Here is a 21,203-nt window from a genome sequence, read left to right as displayed (position 1 = left end):
CAAGCAGAAAAATTAGCTCAAGGGATGAACAAGGATTGCGTCTACATATAACAGACAACCAATTGTATCTTTAGGCACTTTGTAACTGGCAGACTGTCATAAAAACAGATATTTTGTTCCTATTTCGTGAACTAAACAAAAAAAATGGTAAGAATAACATAGTTTGACAAGCATAAAATAGCACTTTTGTTCCAACAAGGTGATTTCTAAAGGGCTATTAGCTGAAAACTCAGCATCTGCAGTCATGAAACTGGAGGGAAAGTTGAGGGAAAAATAAGCCTAAAAAACAATCAACAGCAGATGAGCATTATCTGAAAGTCATCTCCCTAAGAACCAGGAAAAAACTCGAGTAAAGATCTGACAGAGGACCTGAAAGATACATCTGGACCCTCAGCTGATCCATCGAAGTCCCATCAGGAATGGTTTGTCATGAAACGCTGTGTGTCTTTGTTTTACAGACTCAAATGGAAGACTCAGAAGTCAAACATAAAGTGAGCTTTCAATGCTGGTAAATCAAAAATAAAAAAAGTTCCATACTCCAAGGATTAGTAGGGACTGATGCCAGGAAAAACAAGTATCCAGGAAAACACAAAAATAATTCTGGAAGAACAGGGAAAGCAGAGCAAAGCAATCCAAAGCAAAATGGAGGAGACAACAAAGGACACTTGGGGAAGTAAAATTAAAAACAAAGCACCGGAGACAAAAGATTATCAAAATAAAACAGGAAGAGAAAACATTTAAATTAAGGCTTTTACTTTCCCACGCTGCCAAACTTGGTCTAGACCAGTCATCTTCTTGCTCGCCTTTGATGAACCAATCAGCTTCGACTTCGCTTCAAATCCCAGAACTCTGTCATTCTCTCTATCAGCCTCTCATTCGTGCAACCAACCTCCTCCCCACCACCATTCTAGACTATTGCTGCTGGGATTCCGTTCTAACATGATGGGTGATCGATGTCAAATGGTCAAATAGATTAGTTAATTCCTCTATCCTATTAAATCATGTTTAGTTCTTCTAAATAGTCTCTCCATTTTGAAATGGGGAACACAGATACATGTATGAACTTAACTTAACTAACAGCAAACTACATACAAAACCAAAAACCAAAGATAACTTACAAAACAAACAAGCAACCAAAGTTCAAACATACACCATCAAAAGAAATTATGAACACACAAAGGAAAAACCAAGCCATTAATAATTTTCAAAACCAAAAGAAAACATAAACTTGTTAAAAAACTCAAAACTGAGGATGCAGCCATAAGTAAAACACGGAGGCTCTGTCATGTTTGGGGCTTTGTTTCAGCCCGTTGCTTTGGGGAATGCAGAAATATAACTGAATGCTTTGAAGTACCATCACATTTTGACCTATCATGCAAAACCATCTGGGAAATATCTGATTGGCAACAGCTTCATTTTTCAGTGTGACAATGATCCCAAGCACACTGCCAATGCAGTAAAAGCATACTTGGCCAGAAAAACACAGGCTGCGTTAGTGGGTGGTGAAACAAAACATCGACTTTCAAGCTTGTGGGAATTTTTCCAAAATGCTTTTTTGTCTTATAACATATATTTCCATATATGATTGCACATGTTTTAATAAATCGTTACACCCATTTCCCATTTTCCTGACAAAATAGAAAGAAATGGGGGTTGGCTTGAGATGTGCACAATACTTGAGTTCCATTTTTTATTTTTGGTTTGATGGGGTTTGATTGTAGTAAATCAACATTATGTGAGTTTTACTGACTTTATTGTTCAAATTCATCTGGAAATGAGCAGTCACCATTGATAACCATGACCACCTACGTCACATACACGACTATACACTTTTTTTCATGCTTTAACTCCACTTCATAGTTATCATTTAGAAATGGTATTATCCCATCCTATCAGCATGTGTTAGCAGAAAGCTAGTATTCCACTGGCAAAATCAGCTTCCTTGCATATATAAATGTATATACCTATTTTTTTTTATTCAAAAATACAGATACTGATGCTAAATAATGAAACCTTGTCTTTGTTCCTGTTTTCTGAGGACTATAGCGTCCGTGTCCTGACTGACCTCCAGCAAACGTCTGCCACTGATACTAACAGTATATGGAAATATCTTTCTTACATTGGCTCTGCTCTGGAAAAAATTTAATCTGTATGCATCAGTATAAAAATTTTGTAAAGCTTGGAAGTGCACGTGTTTATTTTTCTAGCTGAATGAATTAACAAGGAGGTGCCTTCAAAGTCACGAGTGAGCTGTAAATTGTTCTGCCCTCCAATGCATTTGGACATAGTCTTTATAGCTAAGATTGTGTAAGTCCTCATTTATGTTTTTAAGTGCTTTCTATTCAATATGAAGTAATAGTGGAGAGAGGAGTGGGTGCCTTTTCAGGTGATCATTCCTGCAGATGATTAAAGCTACAAGACATTTTGAGGAGCAATGCCCTAACAGCCTCTGTGCTCTTGAATGCGGAGCTACAAGGCCATCCAGGAATTAACTACATGGATGTGGGTGGGGGATTAGGATTAAATCTAAAGCTCTGACTATCTATTATGTTTCTATCAAAAGGAGATTTTGATTTGATTCACAGGTTCATTTCCCTCTGTTCTCCTGTGTGCTGTTTAATAACAGCAGTTCGCTGCTTTTAAATTCAGTGTGACATACAATTTCTTGCCCTTGTGGGAAAATTGCACTCACTCAATGAAACTAGGCAGTGAAAGAGTGAAGGATAAATATATTAGCAGCAAAGTAAATCAAGGAGTGGCAGTGTTGAATTCTTGAATTTTCCAAGTTTCTTCACAAATGCACGAGTGTGAGCTTGAGTTGTTCCTGAAGTTTTATTTTTCTGAAAGAGCATCTTTATGACCTCAAAATCTGTGTGACACACGCACAGCGACTAAGGTCTCTGCTGGGTGTCTGTGTGTGTGCGCAAGTGAAGTAGGGCGGTAAAGCGGAGATGTCAAATTTCCAAAAGAAATGGGGAGGTCTTCTTCAGAAAACAGACTGAGAGAGGACTCAAAATGTGATGGGATGATGTGAAGATAGGACTGGGAGTCACATCAGAGAGAGCGCAATGAAAAACAAGTATTCACGGGTAGACAGGATGAACTTTGAAATTTAAGCTGTATATCAAAAGCGTTGTCAAACTCTTTGAAGCGAAAGCTGTAATGTACTGGCAAGTGATGACTGTGATATTGACAAACTGCTAAAACATGGATTACTCTCATGGAGTGCAGCTTCGATAGCTGAACTTCAGCGAGAAGTCTTTGAAACAACATCCTTCTTTCTATCAGACTCCAACGACTCGAAGCTGACTCTTGGTTCTCTTCCTTGTGTTTGTCTCCCGAGAGGAGCGTTCATGACAGTTTGCTGACACTTTAATTGGAAGCCTCGAGGCTTGATTAGTAATCGAGAACAAATACACCAGCAGCAAACATATGGTTATATAACAGTGCTAAATGTACCAGTTGCATGAAAATTAGATTTGTGTATAGGTGTATCCTGCACATACAAAGTGTTTTATTCAGAGCAGCAGCTGCAACAGTGACACCTTTTAAATAAATCTATAAACATCTTGTTAAATGAAAGACTGGAGTTATTGGCACTTGCAGTTATTGAGAAACTGTACATTACAAACAGCTATTTGCACACACATTTAAATATGGTTTCTTTTTTTTTGCACACCTTCAACCACAAGATGCATGTGCTTTATATGCACAGAAACATCCAGAGCTGGAAAATGAAGCCAAACCCTGCAGTTCCTGGAGTGACCACTTGAGGTCAAAAGCAAGTCAATCTCCAAAGACGCAGACGAACTAAACAGCGTTATATTCCACCAACACCTTTGGAAAGCACATTAACACCCTGGTACAAACGATAATACTGTGGGTGGATTTAAAAAATATATATATATATTTTTTTTTTTTTTAAATAACACGCATTTAGCTTTTGTTAAAGCTTATTCATGGGTCCACACGAAGTGATTTGCTTGTCGTGCATCACTTTTAAACTGACAGTCGGTGGAGTCCAGGCTCTAGTTGGCTTAAATGATAAGGAATAAAAATAGTAACATCACACAGAAAAACACAGGTTTTAGCTATTATCTTTTTTAAACCGTAGAAAAATGTATTTCTATTGTAGATAGTGAAAAAAAGAAAATTTTTTGTTAGTTAATTAAATTTTTTTTTTATGGAGGGGGTTTTTATCAATAGGAAGAGCTGTAAATAGCTGAAAATACAGTTAAAACTCCCAAATCTATGCCTTACTTATTCCAAAAGCGGCCCAGTGGACCGGATTGGAGTCCTGGGCAGGATGAATCTGGCCCCCAGGCCAAATGTTTGACACCACTGATCTAAAGAATACATCACAGCTGTACACTTACTGCAGTAATAATCGACGTTTTCAATTGAGCAACCTAAAAAAATTGATTAAATAAATACCACCAAATTTGTCTTTATGAAAGAGGCTACGTTACTAAGCTGCACAGCGAGGTAAGGATGAAGTCAATTGAAAATTCAGCTTAATGGAATTGAAGATATCTAAAATGTGGTTGGTTTTTTTTCCAGAGTCCTTTTGAACGAACAAAGAGTGAGTGACTCTAACCTGCCTGACACCCCTCTGCCAGTTTTGTAACTCATCAAAAGACAAAAAAAAGCTAAAAGCCCGGAAAAAAATCTCATTACAAAGACTATTTCCCTCATCTGTGTGGTTCAGTGAAGAAGCAGATTGCATTTCAGTACTTCATTAATAAATGAGTATTTGAACAATGGCAGAGTGATGGTTCCATTGTCTTCAAGCTGAACACTATAGGGCACTCTGAATGTTAGAAGCAAGATAGTCATTATGCTGCCGGTTCTCTTCAGCTCAAAAGTCAGCCGAAGCAAGTTTGCGAGGATACCTGTATCACACAATAACACTGTGCTCAAGTTTTACAGGCTTGTTGCACTAGCACTCCACACTTTGTCAGGTCCATCTGTTTCCTGTTAGCCTTCATAAATGACATCAAATAGAAGTAATTAGATTTTATTTGTCCAAAATGTAAGAGCAGTCATCTGTGGGGAAAATCATGCAACATCCTGTGCACAGGAGCTCAGTTGTTGGATGAAATCTGACAGGTGGAAATCATCCGAGCAAAGATGAGACAATTGTGCGAGCGCACGGGAAGGAAGAAAGGAAAGCGAGCGTTTGTTTCGGGTCGAAATACGAGAAGAAAAATGCTAAATAAGAAGGAAGGAGGAGCTGAACCATGGAAGGAGGAGAACCTGAACAGAAAGCAGAGATGGATTAAGGGCATCCGGCAGCCTTGTGATGGAGGATTCTTCTTTTTTTCGTGTGTGTCTTTGGACCATCGCTCTGCAAAATTATTTCAATCTGTTACCTTTTAATCATCGTTTTAAGCCACAGCTTTGAAGTAGAGTGTTTTAAGTGAACTGACACAGCCGCACCTGTTGAAAAATAAAAAAAAGGGGAAAAAAAGTTGCCTTATTAAAAGCAGCCCCCTGGCCCTAAATTTCCATTCAGCTCATGAGATGAAATTTAAAAGGCATAAAGGCTCTATCACAAGACAGCTCCTTCTTTAACTCCACATCTATATTTCTCAGTCGTGATGGTCTTAGATGAGAATGACATCTAGTTTCCATTTATTCAATCCGACAAACGATACAATAAAACGTAATAAACTCAGCTTAAACACGGCGGGTGGAGGCGATGCAAAAGAAATAGCGAGCGAGGAAAAGTTTCCGCGAAATGAGACGTCCTTTTCCTGCGAATCTCCCCTCATTAAAGAAAGCACTTTCTGCCATTTCCCTCAGCATCTTTAAAATGTGTCTGATGCAGCGCTGCATTTAGATGTCATGGTACTCAGCTGAATGTCTTTTGCAAAATACAGTCCCACTCATGATTCCCTCAGAGGACTCTCCTCACTCTGCAGAGCAGAACTAATGGGCCCATTATACTCGGTGTTCTCACCCTTGCGAACGGCGCCACGTGCCAGAAGTGACACCACATTTGGTGTTGTCTCAGCCACTGTGTTGCAGTTTCAGAGTTGTGGCATCAACATCGTTCTTCATTCTCAAGCTTGTGTTAAGCTTGAGAATGCTTCTTTAAAATGCAAAGTACATGATAATAATAATAATAATAATAATAATAGTGAAACTTATGTGAATGTTCAAGCTCTGCATTTACTCCTCTACCTGCTGTCCTAGGTGTTTAGCTGCTTTTCGGTTCATTACATCACTTGCACTTTCCCACACTCAAAGCCCACATTATTGCTGTAGTCCAATCATCTTTCTCTCGCCTTCTTCAAACCAACAAGGAGGGGGTCCTGCCTTAATTCCTGTCACTGCCGTGATGGGCAGAGTTTAAAGGGACTAGAGTTTTTTGCCTCAATAAATCATATTCAGTTCCTTCTAATGATCTCTCTTCATTGAAATAATTACAATAAAATTTATAGTAATAATAACAATTTCACTAGCTGACTATAACATGCACACTGGCACATCTGTAGGAAACATCACTGTGTTGCAGCTGTGCGCCAAAGAGTCAGAAACACTGCTTCGTTGTAGTCAACAAAGTAAATGAACAAGAGAACAATCAGGAAAATGTGGAATTATTTTAATAGTAGCCGACTGAATGTGAAAAAGTAACTAACTGAACCTCAATTACCCCAACCTGTCGCAGCGGATGGCCCCGCCCCTCCCTGAGCCTGGCTCTGCCGGAGGTTTCTTCCTGTTAAAAGGGAGTTTTTCCTCCCCACTGTCGCCCAAGTGCTTGTTCATAGGGAGTCATATGATTGTTGGGTTTTTTCTCTGTATGTGTTATTGTAGGATCTACCTTACAATATAAAGCGCCTTGAGGCGACTGTTGTTGTGATGTTGTTGTGAACCTGTAAACTGCAAAACTAACCATTAAAACATTAACCATTAAAAACAACACTGCTGTCAGTGTGCTGGGTGACAGATCATAGGCGCTGTCTGAGTCAAGTAGCTGCAAGTATGCATGCTAAGAGAAGTGGTATTTTCATATTAAGACCTCTCAACATGCGTATTTTGAGACTTCAAAGCATTTTCTAGCTTGCCATTATCTTATCTTTTACAAGGAGAAACAGTGACTGTACCCTAACCTTTACATCCTCTGTTCATTAAGCCATTTATCTCACTTCAACATATTTCTTCCATCTGAGTCACACAACATATATCAACCTTAGAACAAACCCTTCTCATTCTTCTCTTGTTAATAAACGCAAAGCAGTGTTAATTCTCCACCTACACACTGCGCCGAGCTCTACTACTACCATGTTAACAAGATACTTTTGATAATTAGCTTGAGATCTGTTTCTCAATCAGACAGACGCTGAGAGGCTAATTAATCACAGCACATTAGCCACCCTGTATGTTTATGTGAATCTATTTACCTTGCTTTATGGTGAGAGATGATGTGCTATCACCTGCCGTTTTTTAAGTAATGGGAAGCTGCTGGATTCTCCCAAGGTCAGAGATAATTATTTTTTATTAATGTCTTGAGAGGTATATTTTCGTAATGCGGAAAAATTTGAATTCAGAAACACTGTTTGCGCAGACATCAGAAGAGACAGCGGGAATCGGGCTGATACCTGCTGTCAGTCTGATTTCTTATTTGCTGTGAATGATTGCAGAACACAAACAGGAATAAGTAGCAAGCCTACCTCTTCTAGAGTCTGACAAAAGGCATGTGTCGTGTGGCACATTAGAGCCAATGTAAAGTGGGGGATATATTTATGAAAGCTGAATGTGTAAGTGAATGTGTAGAGGGGAGGTTTTAAGGTTTTCTGAGCCTGTCTCAACTGCCAGCGCTCCTGATTGAGCCACGTATGCGCTTTGCGGGTCACTGGTGAGACATTTGCTTGCCGCCCAAATAAAAGTCGCGAGGCTCCAGGGACCAGTGGAAGTGAAGGATTGACACATGAATAGTAAGTTAGGCCTCAAGAAAATACATGGGTGCCGGTGTCTGTGTGTGTGCAGGCAGCAGAAAATGAGGAATGACTGACAACCAGCTAACCTGTGTCAAATACCAGCGCTCAGCACTGCTTTTGCCCATTAACCTTGCAAAACCTGGCACTTTAGAAGCCTACTCAGAACACTGGGCCTGCAAAAAGTCACCTAAAACAGCCACTTCATCTTAATAACCTGATGGACTATTGCACTGTTCTCACATATTTTCTACCACTGACAGAGTGAATGTTTCAGAATGCAGTCCATTTTTACATCAACAAGAGAATTTTACTTTTAGCAGAGCAGAACAGTTTGAAACACCCACTGTACTTGTAAAAAAATTTAAATCCTGCTTGACCGAAGCTAGTTTTTGTCATTAACACTGCTAGGAATCTTTGCCTATTCATTTTATAAACTGCTTAATTGTGTAGTTTTTCTAGTGAACCCTAATTTCAGTATTTCACTATTTATTTTTTGAATGAGTGATTTATTACTTTAACAGTTTTGTTCGTTGTTGTGTTTTTTTAAGTTACAGATTTCCATTAAGTAATTAAGAATTAATTTTAGAAATAACATATAAAGCCAAACAGGACCATGTTCGTGCATACTTAGCAGGGCTATTCCAGCATCCAACAGTTTGACTATACCTACATTTTGTCACTCAGGGATTGACATCAACCTCGTAACCCACTTGTGGGTCAGCGTTGCTAATCTAACATAAAGTTACATAAAACAGAGCCTCAGCATCTGAACTATAAACATAATTGCCCCCCCCCCCCCACACACACACACACAATTAAAATTTTAGCAAACAGAACTTCCTCCACATGCCTTCTTAGAAAGCTATCGTTAATTAATGAACAACTGCAGACTGGCACTCACAGGCATGTCTGTAGTGTGTATTTATTCAGGAGACTGCTGTGAGTCTGTGCTCATTAACATTATAGTTGTTAAAAGTAAAATCCCAAGTGGGTAAAATACTCTGAAACCTGTGGCCCCTCCCACTTAATAATTGTGTTCAAATAGTAAATTAAGTAAAATATTGGTTGTTGAGTGGGTGTTCTCTGGAAAGATTAGTTGGGATTACACCTCGTAAACAGAATCGCAAATTTTAAACAAATAATACCTACTAGACAGACAAATTTTGTATCAAAGTTAATTTAATCAGTCGCGTTATATTCACGGGAATGTGTTTGTGTATATGTGATTGCTGCAATAATTTGTCCAGTAGAAATTATTGCCTAAGAACATTCATTTGTGACTCTCATCTTAAGTTAAGGATGAATAGTTTTAATACTGTCTTATTTTAATACTTTCTTGTCAATATGAAATGTCCCGAACTTTCCAGAGATGCCATTTAGTGCTAGGTTGCAGCATCCAGAGCAATACTTGTCATGTGACAGTCTTAGCTAACTGAAAGGTATCTGTAAAGTCTCCAGGGCCCTTTGATTATCTTAAGTGACATATTACAATCCCAGAAAAGATTGGAGCGCTGTGTAAAACAGACTGCAATGATTTATAAATCCCATAAATTCATATTTTGTTTAGGAAGACATATCAAATGTATAAAGGGACATTTCACTAGTTCCTGAAAAATACTAGCTGATTTTGAATTTGATGGCAGTAAGAGAGTGGTACTAAAAAGAAAAAGCTGGAGGTTATTTGGCAACAGATCAGTAACATGGTCAGGTATAAAAACAGCGTCTTAGAGAAGCAGAGTTTCTCTGAAGAAGAGATAGACAGATGTTCACCCATCTACAAAAAGTCATCTACAAATTGTGTAAAATTATTCAGAACAAAATATTCCTCAATGGAAATTGCAAAGAATATCTCATCTACAGCACATAATATCAACAATATCAATAAAGATTCAGAGAATTTGGAGAAATCGTTCTAATCTTTCTCCAAGGCATGAATCTGTGTATGGGCTCAGGAACACTTCCAGAAATCTGTGAACACAGTTCACCGTGCCATCCACATATTCAAGTTACAGCTCTACCATGCAAAGAAGAAGCCATTTGTGAATCATCCAGAAAAATTGCTGTCTTCTCTTGGCCAAGCTCATTTAAAATGGAACGACGCAATGTGGAAAAAATGTTTTGTGGGCAAAAATCAAAATCAAAAAGGGAGAAAAGATGGACCATCCAGCTTTTTATAAGCACTCGGTTTAAAAACCTGCATCTCTGGTGGTGTGGGGTGCATTGGTGCCTGTAATTAAACTGGCACACCTGGAAAGGCACCATCAATGCTGAAAGATCTATACAGGTTTGCGTCATATGAAGCGTTGCTTCATAATAAAAGACAGCTGATGCTAAACTGGTCTCCCTGCATTCCAGACTTTTCCATGATTGAAAACATTGGATACATCATGGAACAGAAAATATGACAAAGAAGACTGCACTGTTGACCAGCTGGAATTAAATATGAGACCAGAACTAGGCAATGTTTCTCTTCCAAAAGTCCAGCAGTTGGTCTCCATAGTTACCAGATGTTAACAGACTGTTGCTAAGGAGAGGGGAAGCTACACAGTAGTAAAGATGGCCCTGTCCGCCATCAAATTGATAATAAGCAATTTTTTCCCCAAAAAGTCAAATTTCTAATTTTCAACCGTTCAAAATGTCCCTGTGTTCTACTGTGAATAAAATATGGTTTAATTCGATTTTTTTAATCTTTGAATTCTGTTTTTATTTACATTTTACACAGCATCCCAACTTTTATGGAAATGAGGTTGCATAATATATGTCACAGGCCAATATTCCTTTATAGTGCATCTGAATCAGATCAGTCAGTAGCTCCTAATTTATGGCAAAGGAGCACAAAATTACATCATATTAAGTATACAGATGGAAATTAAAAGATGAATTTAAATTGACAAGTTTCAGTGCCAAACCATTCGGACTGGCAGTAACACCTACTTTGCTCCAGTGCTCAGTATCAGAGCCACCCAAGATTGTGTGCTCAGCTCCCTTCTGTTCAAACTAGACACCCATGACTGTCTTTTCAGACATGGAGATTGTGGAAAATTAAGGCCCTATTTGAGAGACGCAGACACAGAGCTGAGATGGCGCAAATGAATATTTTTCTTTCAAAATATTCTTTCTTTTAAAAGACTCCAGTCCCCATGCGACCCTGAATGGTTATGGTGACAGTCATCACACAATTGCACCCTGCTAAAGAAAGCTCAGAACCCACTGTACCTAATACTATCACGTACATCACCAGCACCCAGCATTGGTGAAAGCAGTGGGGTTACTAAAGGGCAGCCACAGCCTGTGCTGTCAGAAATAGGGAAGTAACGGCTTCTATACATGTTGGAGCAGTTTCCTTCCTCAGGTTCGGAGAATACTAAACCTTTTGTAATGATTAAATTATGTATTATTTGTGAGACCTGGTGTTGCATTGATGTGATGTCTGATTAACAACTTAAGCCTGAAGCATGTGGAAGATGTGTTTCCGGACAGGCTGACCCAACACCAGAGTTTACAGAGAACTACAACTAGCTTTATCTCGAGCTCAGTCTTTAAAACTAATCTGTAGTTTTGCATAACAGCCTGATGCAGTCTTTCTGATTTCCTTGGTAACCTAATAAGGTCTAGTTTTACCAAGCTGACATGTTCTCTTGGTACTTGTCACTTTTCCAGCACAGTTTCAACATCGCTCTATGCAGAGCTGTCACTGGAACGGAAAAATCCAAGTTGATGATTGAGTTTGTGTAGGCACTTGTCAACTAATAAAATTATGTGTTGTGACAGAGTAGACAGAAGCATATGCTACAGACAAGGTTTCTTTCCTGCACATTCTAACTCACTTCATGAATATAAAATCAACTTAGTTATAAAGCAGAGAATGTATATTGAAGTGTTGCCTTGATGTCTGGAGCATATAGCTGTCTGAATCAGGTGCCTTTTTTATTCTCCTTGTTTCCTAGGGCAAAACGGCTCCATTTTGTCACACACAGCCATGCATAAAGCAATGAGTATCTATGCTGGCGCATTTCACTTGTCATGATATTCTGTCTCTGTGATTTTGAAGCTTCTGATCTGCTGTAGCGCCACAGTGATGGCTGATGTCAGTCTCAGCCAGCTTTTAGACAGACACAGTGCTGCCACAGTTCCTGTTGTTCCAGACCAGTGACTGTGGTGACTGCTGCATCCTGCTCGGCAGTCCGGGAGGATTACTGGTCAGGTTTGGAGTGATGTTAAAGACAGGCGTGTACGGCAGCTTAGTCATATTTTGCTGCTGAATTAATCTCAACCATGAGGGGCTTCCCAGAAAATGTGTGTATCCCGATTTCCACATAAATGTTTGTGGTGTGTATACGTGTGTGTGTGTGTTTGTGTGTGTGTGAGTGAGAGAGAGACATTTTAACACCTTTCAAAAGTGTAGAAATGTGCTCAAGCAGATGCTGATTTTACGATCTCGTCAATATATCACTGCTCCTGCAATCGTCGATTCATCTGGGTGACTGTTGTCAGTCAGGCGTGGCGTGTCCGTGTCTTAGATCTATGGTAATTGAAACCTGGCTGGCCTAATTAATGAGCCTTAACCACTACCTGCCCTGCCACTCCACACTGGCAATTTGCTGGAAGAAGGAAAGATTCACTTCAGCTAATTACTGGATAACTCTCTCTGGCCTGAATCTTGTCTGTGCATTTGGATAAAACTTCTGTAAGAGTGTCTGCTGCACTGTGGGCTTGCTGGGGGTTGCTCAACAGTGCACAGGGAGGGAGATGAATGTGGGAAGTGGTGATAAGATGCAATAGACAATGTAGAACTGACAGAGATAGCAGGACAAGAGAGGGCGGACTGCAAAAAAACATCATGGTAATGCTACAGCTTTTGTTTCTTAATATCGAAGTGCAAGATCTCTCTTTTACTCTCACTTATGCAATCCTGGAATACTCATGTGCTCTGCCTGCTCTCTGTGTGCACTTCCTGCTTGTGTGGCTATCAGTCTTTCAAGAGCCAGAGGACATACGCTGGTCAGCCAGCTACCCTCCCCACTGTCTAATCATTTTCTCTCTTTTTCCCTGTGGGGTGGCCATTACAGTGAGCCCCTCAGGCCATGCTCCAGCACATGCACACACACATACGCACACACTCACAATAGCCAATAATGAAAAAAAATGTGTTGGTAAGCACACAAATCACACGCGCCCCCCTCTCCGTCCAACCATTCGTCCAGCTCAGCTTGAGGGTCTCTGTGAGTGGGCTTCAGCCCCGCACAACAGCCCCATGCTAGTGCCCTGGCCACATTAGCAGCCTGGCAGGAGATTGACTGTTTGGGCTCGCCAACAGCCTCCAGCTAACGTCCTCCCACAAGAGCTGGCACCCTTTGGATGAGCTGGAATGGCCACAAAGTGGGAAGAATCTAATCCGGTTTGACTCGTCTTTTTTTCTTACCCTCCCGTCCCCACTCTTCTCCGCCACCATGGGGCTTATTTGGGCTACTTTCCACTCTAAATAAATATGAAAGATGAGTATGTGATGTATGTTCACTGGGAATTATTGGATTTAATAGTTGCAGGCAGCAAAGAGCTCGGATAACTCTTAAAAAAAGGCTGTGATGCAGCAGTTATAGTGAAGCCAATTTAAGCCCCTTCACATTGATGTCACATGACAGCTTTATATGTTTATACCCTTAGTGTAAGTATATCCCGCGGCTATGCTTCACTGTGCGGATTAACACCTGAGTCATTGGCGACCGCCTCCATTTGGTCTGCTCTGTTGCTATGATCCTTGTCAAGTTGACAACCTGGTTGAAATGTATGATACCTGCATAAGGAACTGGGGCATCTTTATCCAGGGCCACCAGGGGAGGATCCAGCAGAACGATGTCAGTGTTTTCAGTGATCACCCCATGGTATGATGTCTCAATCCAAGGCTTGTGTTTATTCACTGTGGAGACAGAAAGAAAACATATGTAAACTAAAAAGTCTATGCTTCAGCCTTAACATACTAAAATGCAAATCTTCAACTAATGTCACCTTTAAAAACAAAACAAAACGTGGCCACAGACAAGTTCACCTAACATGCTGCTGCAAATAGCCGTACAAATTTTACTGGCAAAGCTCCTGCAGCCTCCTTTTCTATAAGACCTTTTCATTTTGGCTAATCTCCCCTGCTACTTCTGTTCTTTCTTTTGTTCTTTTCTTCCTTCAAACATTCCCCGCAGGTTTCAAAGCATGGTGACAAAACTCAACCAAAGACCACCACTGTGCTGCCAACACAAAACTGTGGTCTGAGTCAAAACACAGGGTCTTATTAATGGTCATAACTGAATAAAAGCCCTTTGGATTGTGCGCAGAATTGTGCCAATCCACTTGCGATTTGCTTACTATTCTAAAGTCAAAAGAAGAAGAAGAAGAAGGAGACAAAGAGCCAAAAGAAAACAGCGGATCATATGAACCATTTTTGCTGCCTTTTAGCCAGGCCATAAAAACAAACAAACGAAAAACACAGCACTTTGTCTACTTTCGAAATGTCAAGTTTTTGTATGTGGATTGAAATTGACGATGAAAAGCTTTAATTTGAGGTCCCCTGAGAAGCGGTGCTTAAAAAACAGAATATTTTATTTAATGGTGAATGAAGTGCATAAACAATAATTACTTTTCATTCAGTGAAAGGAAAACCAAAGAAAGCATGCTCTTTCTAAATCCTAATCAAGCAATCATTGTTATAGAGCACTTCAGTTATGCACTGAATGCCAGTAAAAGCCACTTGACAATGCTAAAAAGTGGAGTTTCCAAACAAGACAAGTAAATGCACCCAGACATCATGCTCGTTTAATGTGAGTACACAAAGAACACTTTGTTGTCGTTATGAAACAAATGCATCTTCAATTACATTTTCATTTAATCATTTCCACACAATTTAATTATCTGCTTTCACTGCACTTAAAATCAAATTAACACGGTCTAAAACAGTGATTCCCAACCAGGAGTACTCGGAGCCCGGGGGACACTTCTACAGCTGCCTGGGTGCTTGTGGTAAGATTGTATGAAACTCAACTAATGTGAATTTGATGTGTTTGTATCGCGGTGAAAAATCACCATCGAAATAGGATCAAAGTTGAAACAGTGGTGATCAGAAGTTATAATCATGCTAATCTGTAAGCTATCAGATGGAGCAGATCTTCAACCAACAGGAGTCAATTATCAGTTAGCTTGTTAACATCAAAAATGTTAGTTAAATATTATTATTATCATCATCATAATGATAGATGGTTGGTATAATTATATACAAGAGGTGGATATGACAGTGCTAGAAACTATTAGCTAAAAGTAGGGTTGCCAACCGTCCCTTAAAAAACGGAATCGTCCCGTATTTAGAAACAAAAGTACACGTCCTGTATTGAGCTAATAAGGGACGCACTTTGTCCCGTAATACAGTGAGAATCAAAAGTAGTCTATAACTTTTAATGGAATTAACACTTTGTTTGAAAACATAATTCCCAGCCCCTCTCCTGCTTTGTGACCAATGAGCTGACAGCACACTTATGACAATTCGAGTATGACAAGTCAGATTACCGCTCATCTCATTGGTTGAGGAAAGGTCGCTTACGGAGAAAATACCGGAAGACAACCGATGACCACAACAACAAGCATGGCCAACAGGGAAACAAACGCCGACACTGCGGTGCAAGTCTCGGACGGCACACTGTGCGTCCATAAAATGAAGGTTATAACAGAAAATCTGTCGCTCGCTCTCTCTGTCTTTCACTCACACAGACACACCACCACATCAACTTTGCTAAATTGCTAATGAAAAACATTGATCAGGCAGCTGTGATTGAGCAGCAATGTAAATCCAACTATTTTCACGGTTGTTGTGGTCGTGATAATTTTGTGATGCCACATGGAAAAGGCTCGGATGAGCTTTCCAAAGTTCTACAAGTTGTGCCTCCATCGCTTGTGTCCAGATCACACGCTGCACAGCTGTGCTGCAACGTCTTTTTCACCGACGTTTACGTGTTTGCGCGTGAGCAGCTGCGGTGACACCCTCACGAGCGATTGATGATCGGGAGCTGGTCGTGAGGTGTTAATCGCTTCTCGTTACCCCACGTATACTACACGACGCACGATGAAGGCCAAAATCGGGCCGATCACCAAATCGGTCGCACGACTCAAAAATCGGCTCAAAATGGGCCAAAAATCGCACAGTGTGAGCCCAGCATTAGAGCAGCAATGTTTGTTCGCTCAGAGAAAGAAAAAAAAAGGCTGCAAAAGTACAGGGAGGAATGGGAAAAGGAAAACACCTGGCTGGAAAAGTGCACTATAAAGCGCACTGCACTGTGTGCTGGCGCACTTTTTCCATAGGCATGCTTCTATTGGTGGTGTTACGACCCGGCTCAAAAGCCGCAACATAAAAAAAAGGAGATGAATAACAGAGTGTGGGTGAGAAGAGGTTTCATCCTAAAATGGAAAACCAGGTTGGCTAAAATGGCTGGTGCCACCAAGGCAAAGACTAGTGCACTGCCAGAAAGCTTGCCTCAGGTATGCTTTTATCCACACCTGACTAGGTGTGGCCAATTAGCACCAGCTGAAAACACTGAGACGATTAAAAGCTGCAGAGGGACGTAACACCTCCTCCCTTAAAAGGGTTCCTCTAGGACCCTTAAATTTATTAAAAGCCCCTCTGAAGCCTTCAGTTCCTTGACCCACAAACCTGGAATAAAAGTTAAAGCTAACAGAAGCACAGTGTTCACGTTATAGTTGGCATCTCTAAGCATGGATGGGCATGAGGATTTGAAGTTGCCACACTGAACAGACAAAAAGTAACATGTGACCAACACAAAGGAGCACAACAGTCACAAACCCAAAATGATTACCTGATCTGCTACAACACAAAACCAAAAGTAGCAACAAATAATCACAACTAAGTGATCTGTTGTCTCCACCACACAAACAGTCACATACAAGTGGCCCTATACCACAACAAGTTACTTTAATCCAAAAAGTTCAGTAAATCAAGCATACTAGTGACCAACCACAAAATGGAGAGCTATGGCCACACAATGATCACATCAAGGGTGGCTCAGCAGCCCACAGTGTTATTGCCATCACCTGGCCAACAACACTCACAAAAGTGATCCAACAAAATAGCCATATTCCCCACAACACTAAAGGTCACAGCACAAAACACTCACCTCACAAGGATCTCATTAGCATCCATCCACACTGACATATGCACACACAGGGTGTGCACACAATGCCAACTTAAAAACAGCCTACCTGCCTCAGCTACAGACCATAATCAAGAATGGTCTCAAACCTCCTACCAAGTTTGGTGCCACTGATTTTCTATGTGCAACTCCCAGCCTAAAACACTAAAAACAACAAAACCCTTACTTTTCCTACCCTAGTCTTCAGTGGTGTACCAGGCTCGAGGCAACTTTAAACGCGAACTCGAGAGCAGGCAGCAGACCAGAGATAGTCTCCTACCAAACTCTGAAGCGTACCCCCACCCAGGATAACCACCAAAAACAATAAACTAAAACAATAAAGCAAAACAACAAACAAGTGCTTCGATGGAAGGGCAGCACAGCCACCCAGCTGAAACACACTAACTAAAGGGAGTTTGCACAATTACAGTGACCACCATCACTCACCCACTTAAAAGCAAAACAAACTGACATTCAGTCTCCACTAAAATGTCCAAATATCCCGGACGAGCCCCCACTTATGTTACGACCCGGCTCAAAAGCCGCAACATAAAAAAAAGGAGATGAATAACAGAGTGTGGGTGAGAAGAGGTTTCATCCTAAAATGGAAAACCAGGTTGGCTAAAATGGCTGGTGCCACCAAGGCAAAGACTAGTGCACTGCCAGAAAGCTTGCCTCAGGTATGCTTTTATCCACACCTGACTAGGTGTGGCCAATTAGCACCAGCTGAAAACACTGAGACGATTAAAAGCTGCAGAGGGACGTAACAGTGGGCACATGAAGAACATGAGGGGCATGAAAGCTCGGGGAACCCTTTACCAATTTTTTGTCCGCCAGGCCATGGCAGAAGCAGATATGGTATGTAAACACTGGTTTGTTTTTTTTAAACCCTCTGGTTAAGGTTAATATGGGCATGTGCAGTGAATATCAGGGCTATGTGGCCAGAAGTGTGATAATATAACTTATTTTGTGTAATAAACAACTGCAAGGATAGATGATTACAACAAATAGATCACTAATACATAAAAGTAATACATAGATGAATAATGATGATGAGTTAAGATGCGTAATCATGGGAACAAGTGGGTTTACAAACAGGAGCAGCTGATTAGCATTAGAAAAGCTGAAATAATACCTCAACTGAAGCCAACTGTACTAAATGCACTAAATGTGCACTGTTACAAGAATATTTTTCGTTCTATTGCTTTCTATTAATTTATATAATTTTAAGTTAAGCAGGACAGAGTTCTTTTAAAGAAAGATTTACTTATATTCTCAAAAGTTAAGCATGACAGGCTTCTGTTTAAGAAAGAGACCTGTTTTACTGTGTTAATGTTGTCATTGTGAGCTAAAAATAAATGGCTAAATGATCATTTGTTTCCCATATGGTCATATCACAAAGAATATGCATCTGCTTAAATCAAGTTCAAGTCAAATGGTTAAAAAATAATTTCACACACAAAAAAAGAGCTACCACACTGGGAAGGGTGAAGACAACTGGGTTGCCCGGCCCTGGCCACGAGGTGTCCCTTATTTATTTTTCAGGGAGTTGGCAACCCTAGCTAAAAGTGACTGCCACAAAAGTCAAAATTGTTAGCTTAAATGGTTTGAACAGTCAAGGGAACAGGTAAGAGGAAAAAGGGAAATAGTTTTGTAAATGTAATAATGGTTCAATTAGCTAAAAGTAACCAAAATAAGGAAATTATGAAAACTGAAAAATAGACTGATGAAAAATGGTTCAAATTACTAGCTAAACATAATAGTGTCATAATGGAACTTGCCAAAAGCAATAGCTGAAATAGCTAAATGTAATCCATGTAAATTAAGTGTTGAAAGAGCAAGTTTCTATCACTTCAGTACTTAACTTGATATTTAGGCACAAGTATTGAAATTATATTTTCACTTAATGTGAGTAGCAGAAAAAAAGGTAATGAGACTGGGGAAATGCATGTTAGCACCACAGGGATGCATATTCATGAATGTCAACCCGCAAAGCATGGCTAACAGCGCTGATACAATCAGTCTCATTTACAGGGAGACAGAGATGGGAACACGTTAGTGTATTTGGGTGTGATAAACATGCATGAGGTTGTGACAACAGTTAGGGGTAAAACATTTTTTTTTCCACAGGATTTCATCTCTAAATGTCAAACTGTGTCATGTTAGGAATGAAAATCTTGCTGTTGATGATGCACAGGAATATCAAGTAGAAACATTATTTGAATGTGTTATCACGGTGCCTCCAAGACATACAAAAAAATATCACTCTTGAGAGGCTTTTTTTTCCAAAGCAATCTGTTGTTGGACTGTTACAGAACAATTAGCACACTGTTGCAGAAATAAACCAGACAAAATCAACTGCTTTAGCAGGATCCCATGCAGGCAAATCCAAAAATAAGTAATCTGTAAAAGATGACAAGAAAAAAGCTAATATTATTCTCCAACTTGGTACGAGTGCGCAACCCCAATAAATGTGTAATACAGGGCATAATACTGTTTGAGTACAATGCATGACAGCTAATGAGGGGTCTAGAGAATAGAAGGGGCTTGTCATCGGCTTCAAATTCAGTCTTCTCACAGTTTAGATGACCTATTGATCTTTTAATCCTTCATTCTCGGTTTCTGCCACTCACCATGACTACTTAGCAGTGTCACGCTGACCCAAAGGTTCTGTTCAGCATTATCCAAATTTTCCCCTGTGAAAGCACAAAGCATTCCAACCTGGCCTCACTCCCAGCTCGTCACATAATGTTGCTTGTGATAATTTTTCGACTTGGGTAGTCTGTGCAGACCTTCGTGTGTCACCCTACCTGATGTCGTGACCACTATGCTAGAAATGAGCATGATTAAGCACAACCATCATTTTTTCCTAAACTGATGCACGTAGCTCTGTTGTTTTAATTGGACATACCAATAGCCCATCCACATGCCTTCCAATCCATCCATCCATACGTACATCCTCTTCTGCTTATCCATTTGCTCCCAACTAGGCTTCTGTAAGTTTTTGTACATCATCATCCTTCAAGCAACTGTAGTAAAGGTGCATTAAATGTGTACTGTAACCAAGTCTTAGCTTGTTAGAATTAAGAAAATGCCTTTTCAAAAACTTTAAAAAATAAGTTTTTCTGTTCATAAACTGCAGTACACAGTGATTATTGGTGTGAACATTGCAAATTAGTTTATTAATATCACACTGCTGGTGACCTTTGTCATATCAAGCATGTGCAAAGTGGACTGTTTTTCCAGTCGGTGTGCCCAAGCTGCATTGACATTGAGGGTTAAATCCATCTTAAAGTCTCACTGCTCTCAGTGTGTGGGATGGAATCGTTTTTCAGCAGAAGTAATGAGACCATTAAAAGAGACTCCACCTCCACTAATCGCCACAGTATCTCAATGGGAGTACCACCTACGCGTTAACCCCCAATGACAGCTCGTGTATTCATTGGTAAGAAATATGATGCTGGCACCACTTTAGCAGAGTGGGGTTCATGTACTGACAACTTGAGACAAGACCCTGAGTCAGTGAAACAAAATGTATGATATGTTTCTTTATCCTTAGAAATAATGCAGGACATCAGAAGTCGAGAAGAGGTAGAAGGGAGGGCGTGCAGGTGGGGGGAGAATTGAATGAGCCGGACGATCAGTCCCAGAGATTCCCAGAGGAAACATTGCAGCCGATTAACACAATCAAACCCACGGCTGCAAGCACTAATGCCTTGAAACCAAGTGATTAGCCACATACTCATCAATGGGGTCTTGTATCAAAACTACACACGGTTAATCCGCTAATCAATCTGAAATGAACATGAATCTCAGCCAAAGTTGTCTGCAGTTTCCCCTCTGCAGGTAGAAAGAGAACAGTTGTTCTCTTCGCTAAAAGGCTTTGAGCTTTTATCTACTAACGACACACCAGTGAGATTGGTCTTTTCGACATCTGATTGAACTGTGTGGTGCTGTGAGGCCTTCAGGCTTCAAACAGACTATAATAAGATGTGTGCTTAAAAAAGGACCAAACAAACATGCCCACGCGTGAAAAAAACTGCACTTTGAGTGACCCCAATTTTTAAAAGCAAACAAC

At 40.2% G+C, this 21,203-nt stretch overlaps 1 protein-coding gene across 1 annotated transcript in view; it reads right to left on the bottom strand.

Moving 5' to 3' along the window:
* Positions 1 to 21,203, bottom strand: part of LOC308400704 (calsyntenin-2-like) — a 386,947-nt gene that overhangs the window by 247,521 nt on the left and 118,223 nt on the right. The window contains exon 2 of the mRNA XM_080888569.1: positions 13,738 to 13,860. Within this exon, the coding sequence (XP_080744695.1) occupies positions 13,738 to 13,860 (123 nt within the window). The remainder of the gene's footprint in view (positions 1 to 13,737; positions 13,861 to 21,203) is intronic.

The sequence above is a fragment of the Rhamphochromis sp. 'chilingali' genome (genome assembly GCF_963969265.1).
Source record: "Rhamphochromis sp. 'chilingali' genome assembly, chromosome: 8".
Taxonomy (NCBI): domain Eukaryota; kingdom Metazoa; phylum Chordata; class Actinopteri; order Cichliformes; family Cichlidae; genus Rhamphochromis; species Rhamphochromis sp. 'chilingali'.
This window is presented reverse-complemented; position numbering and strand designations above follow the sequence as displayed.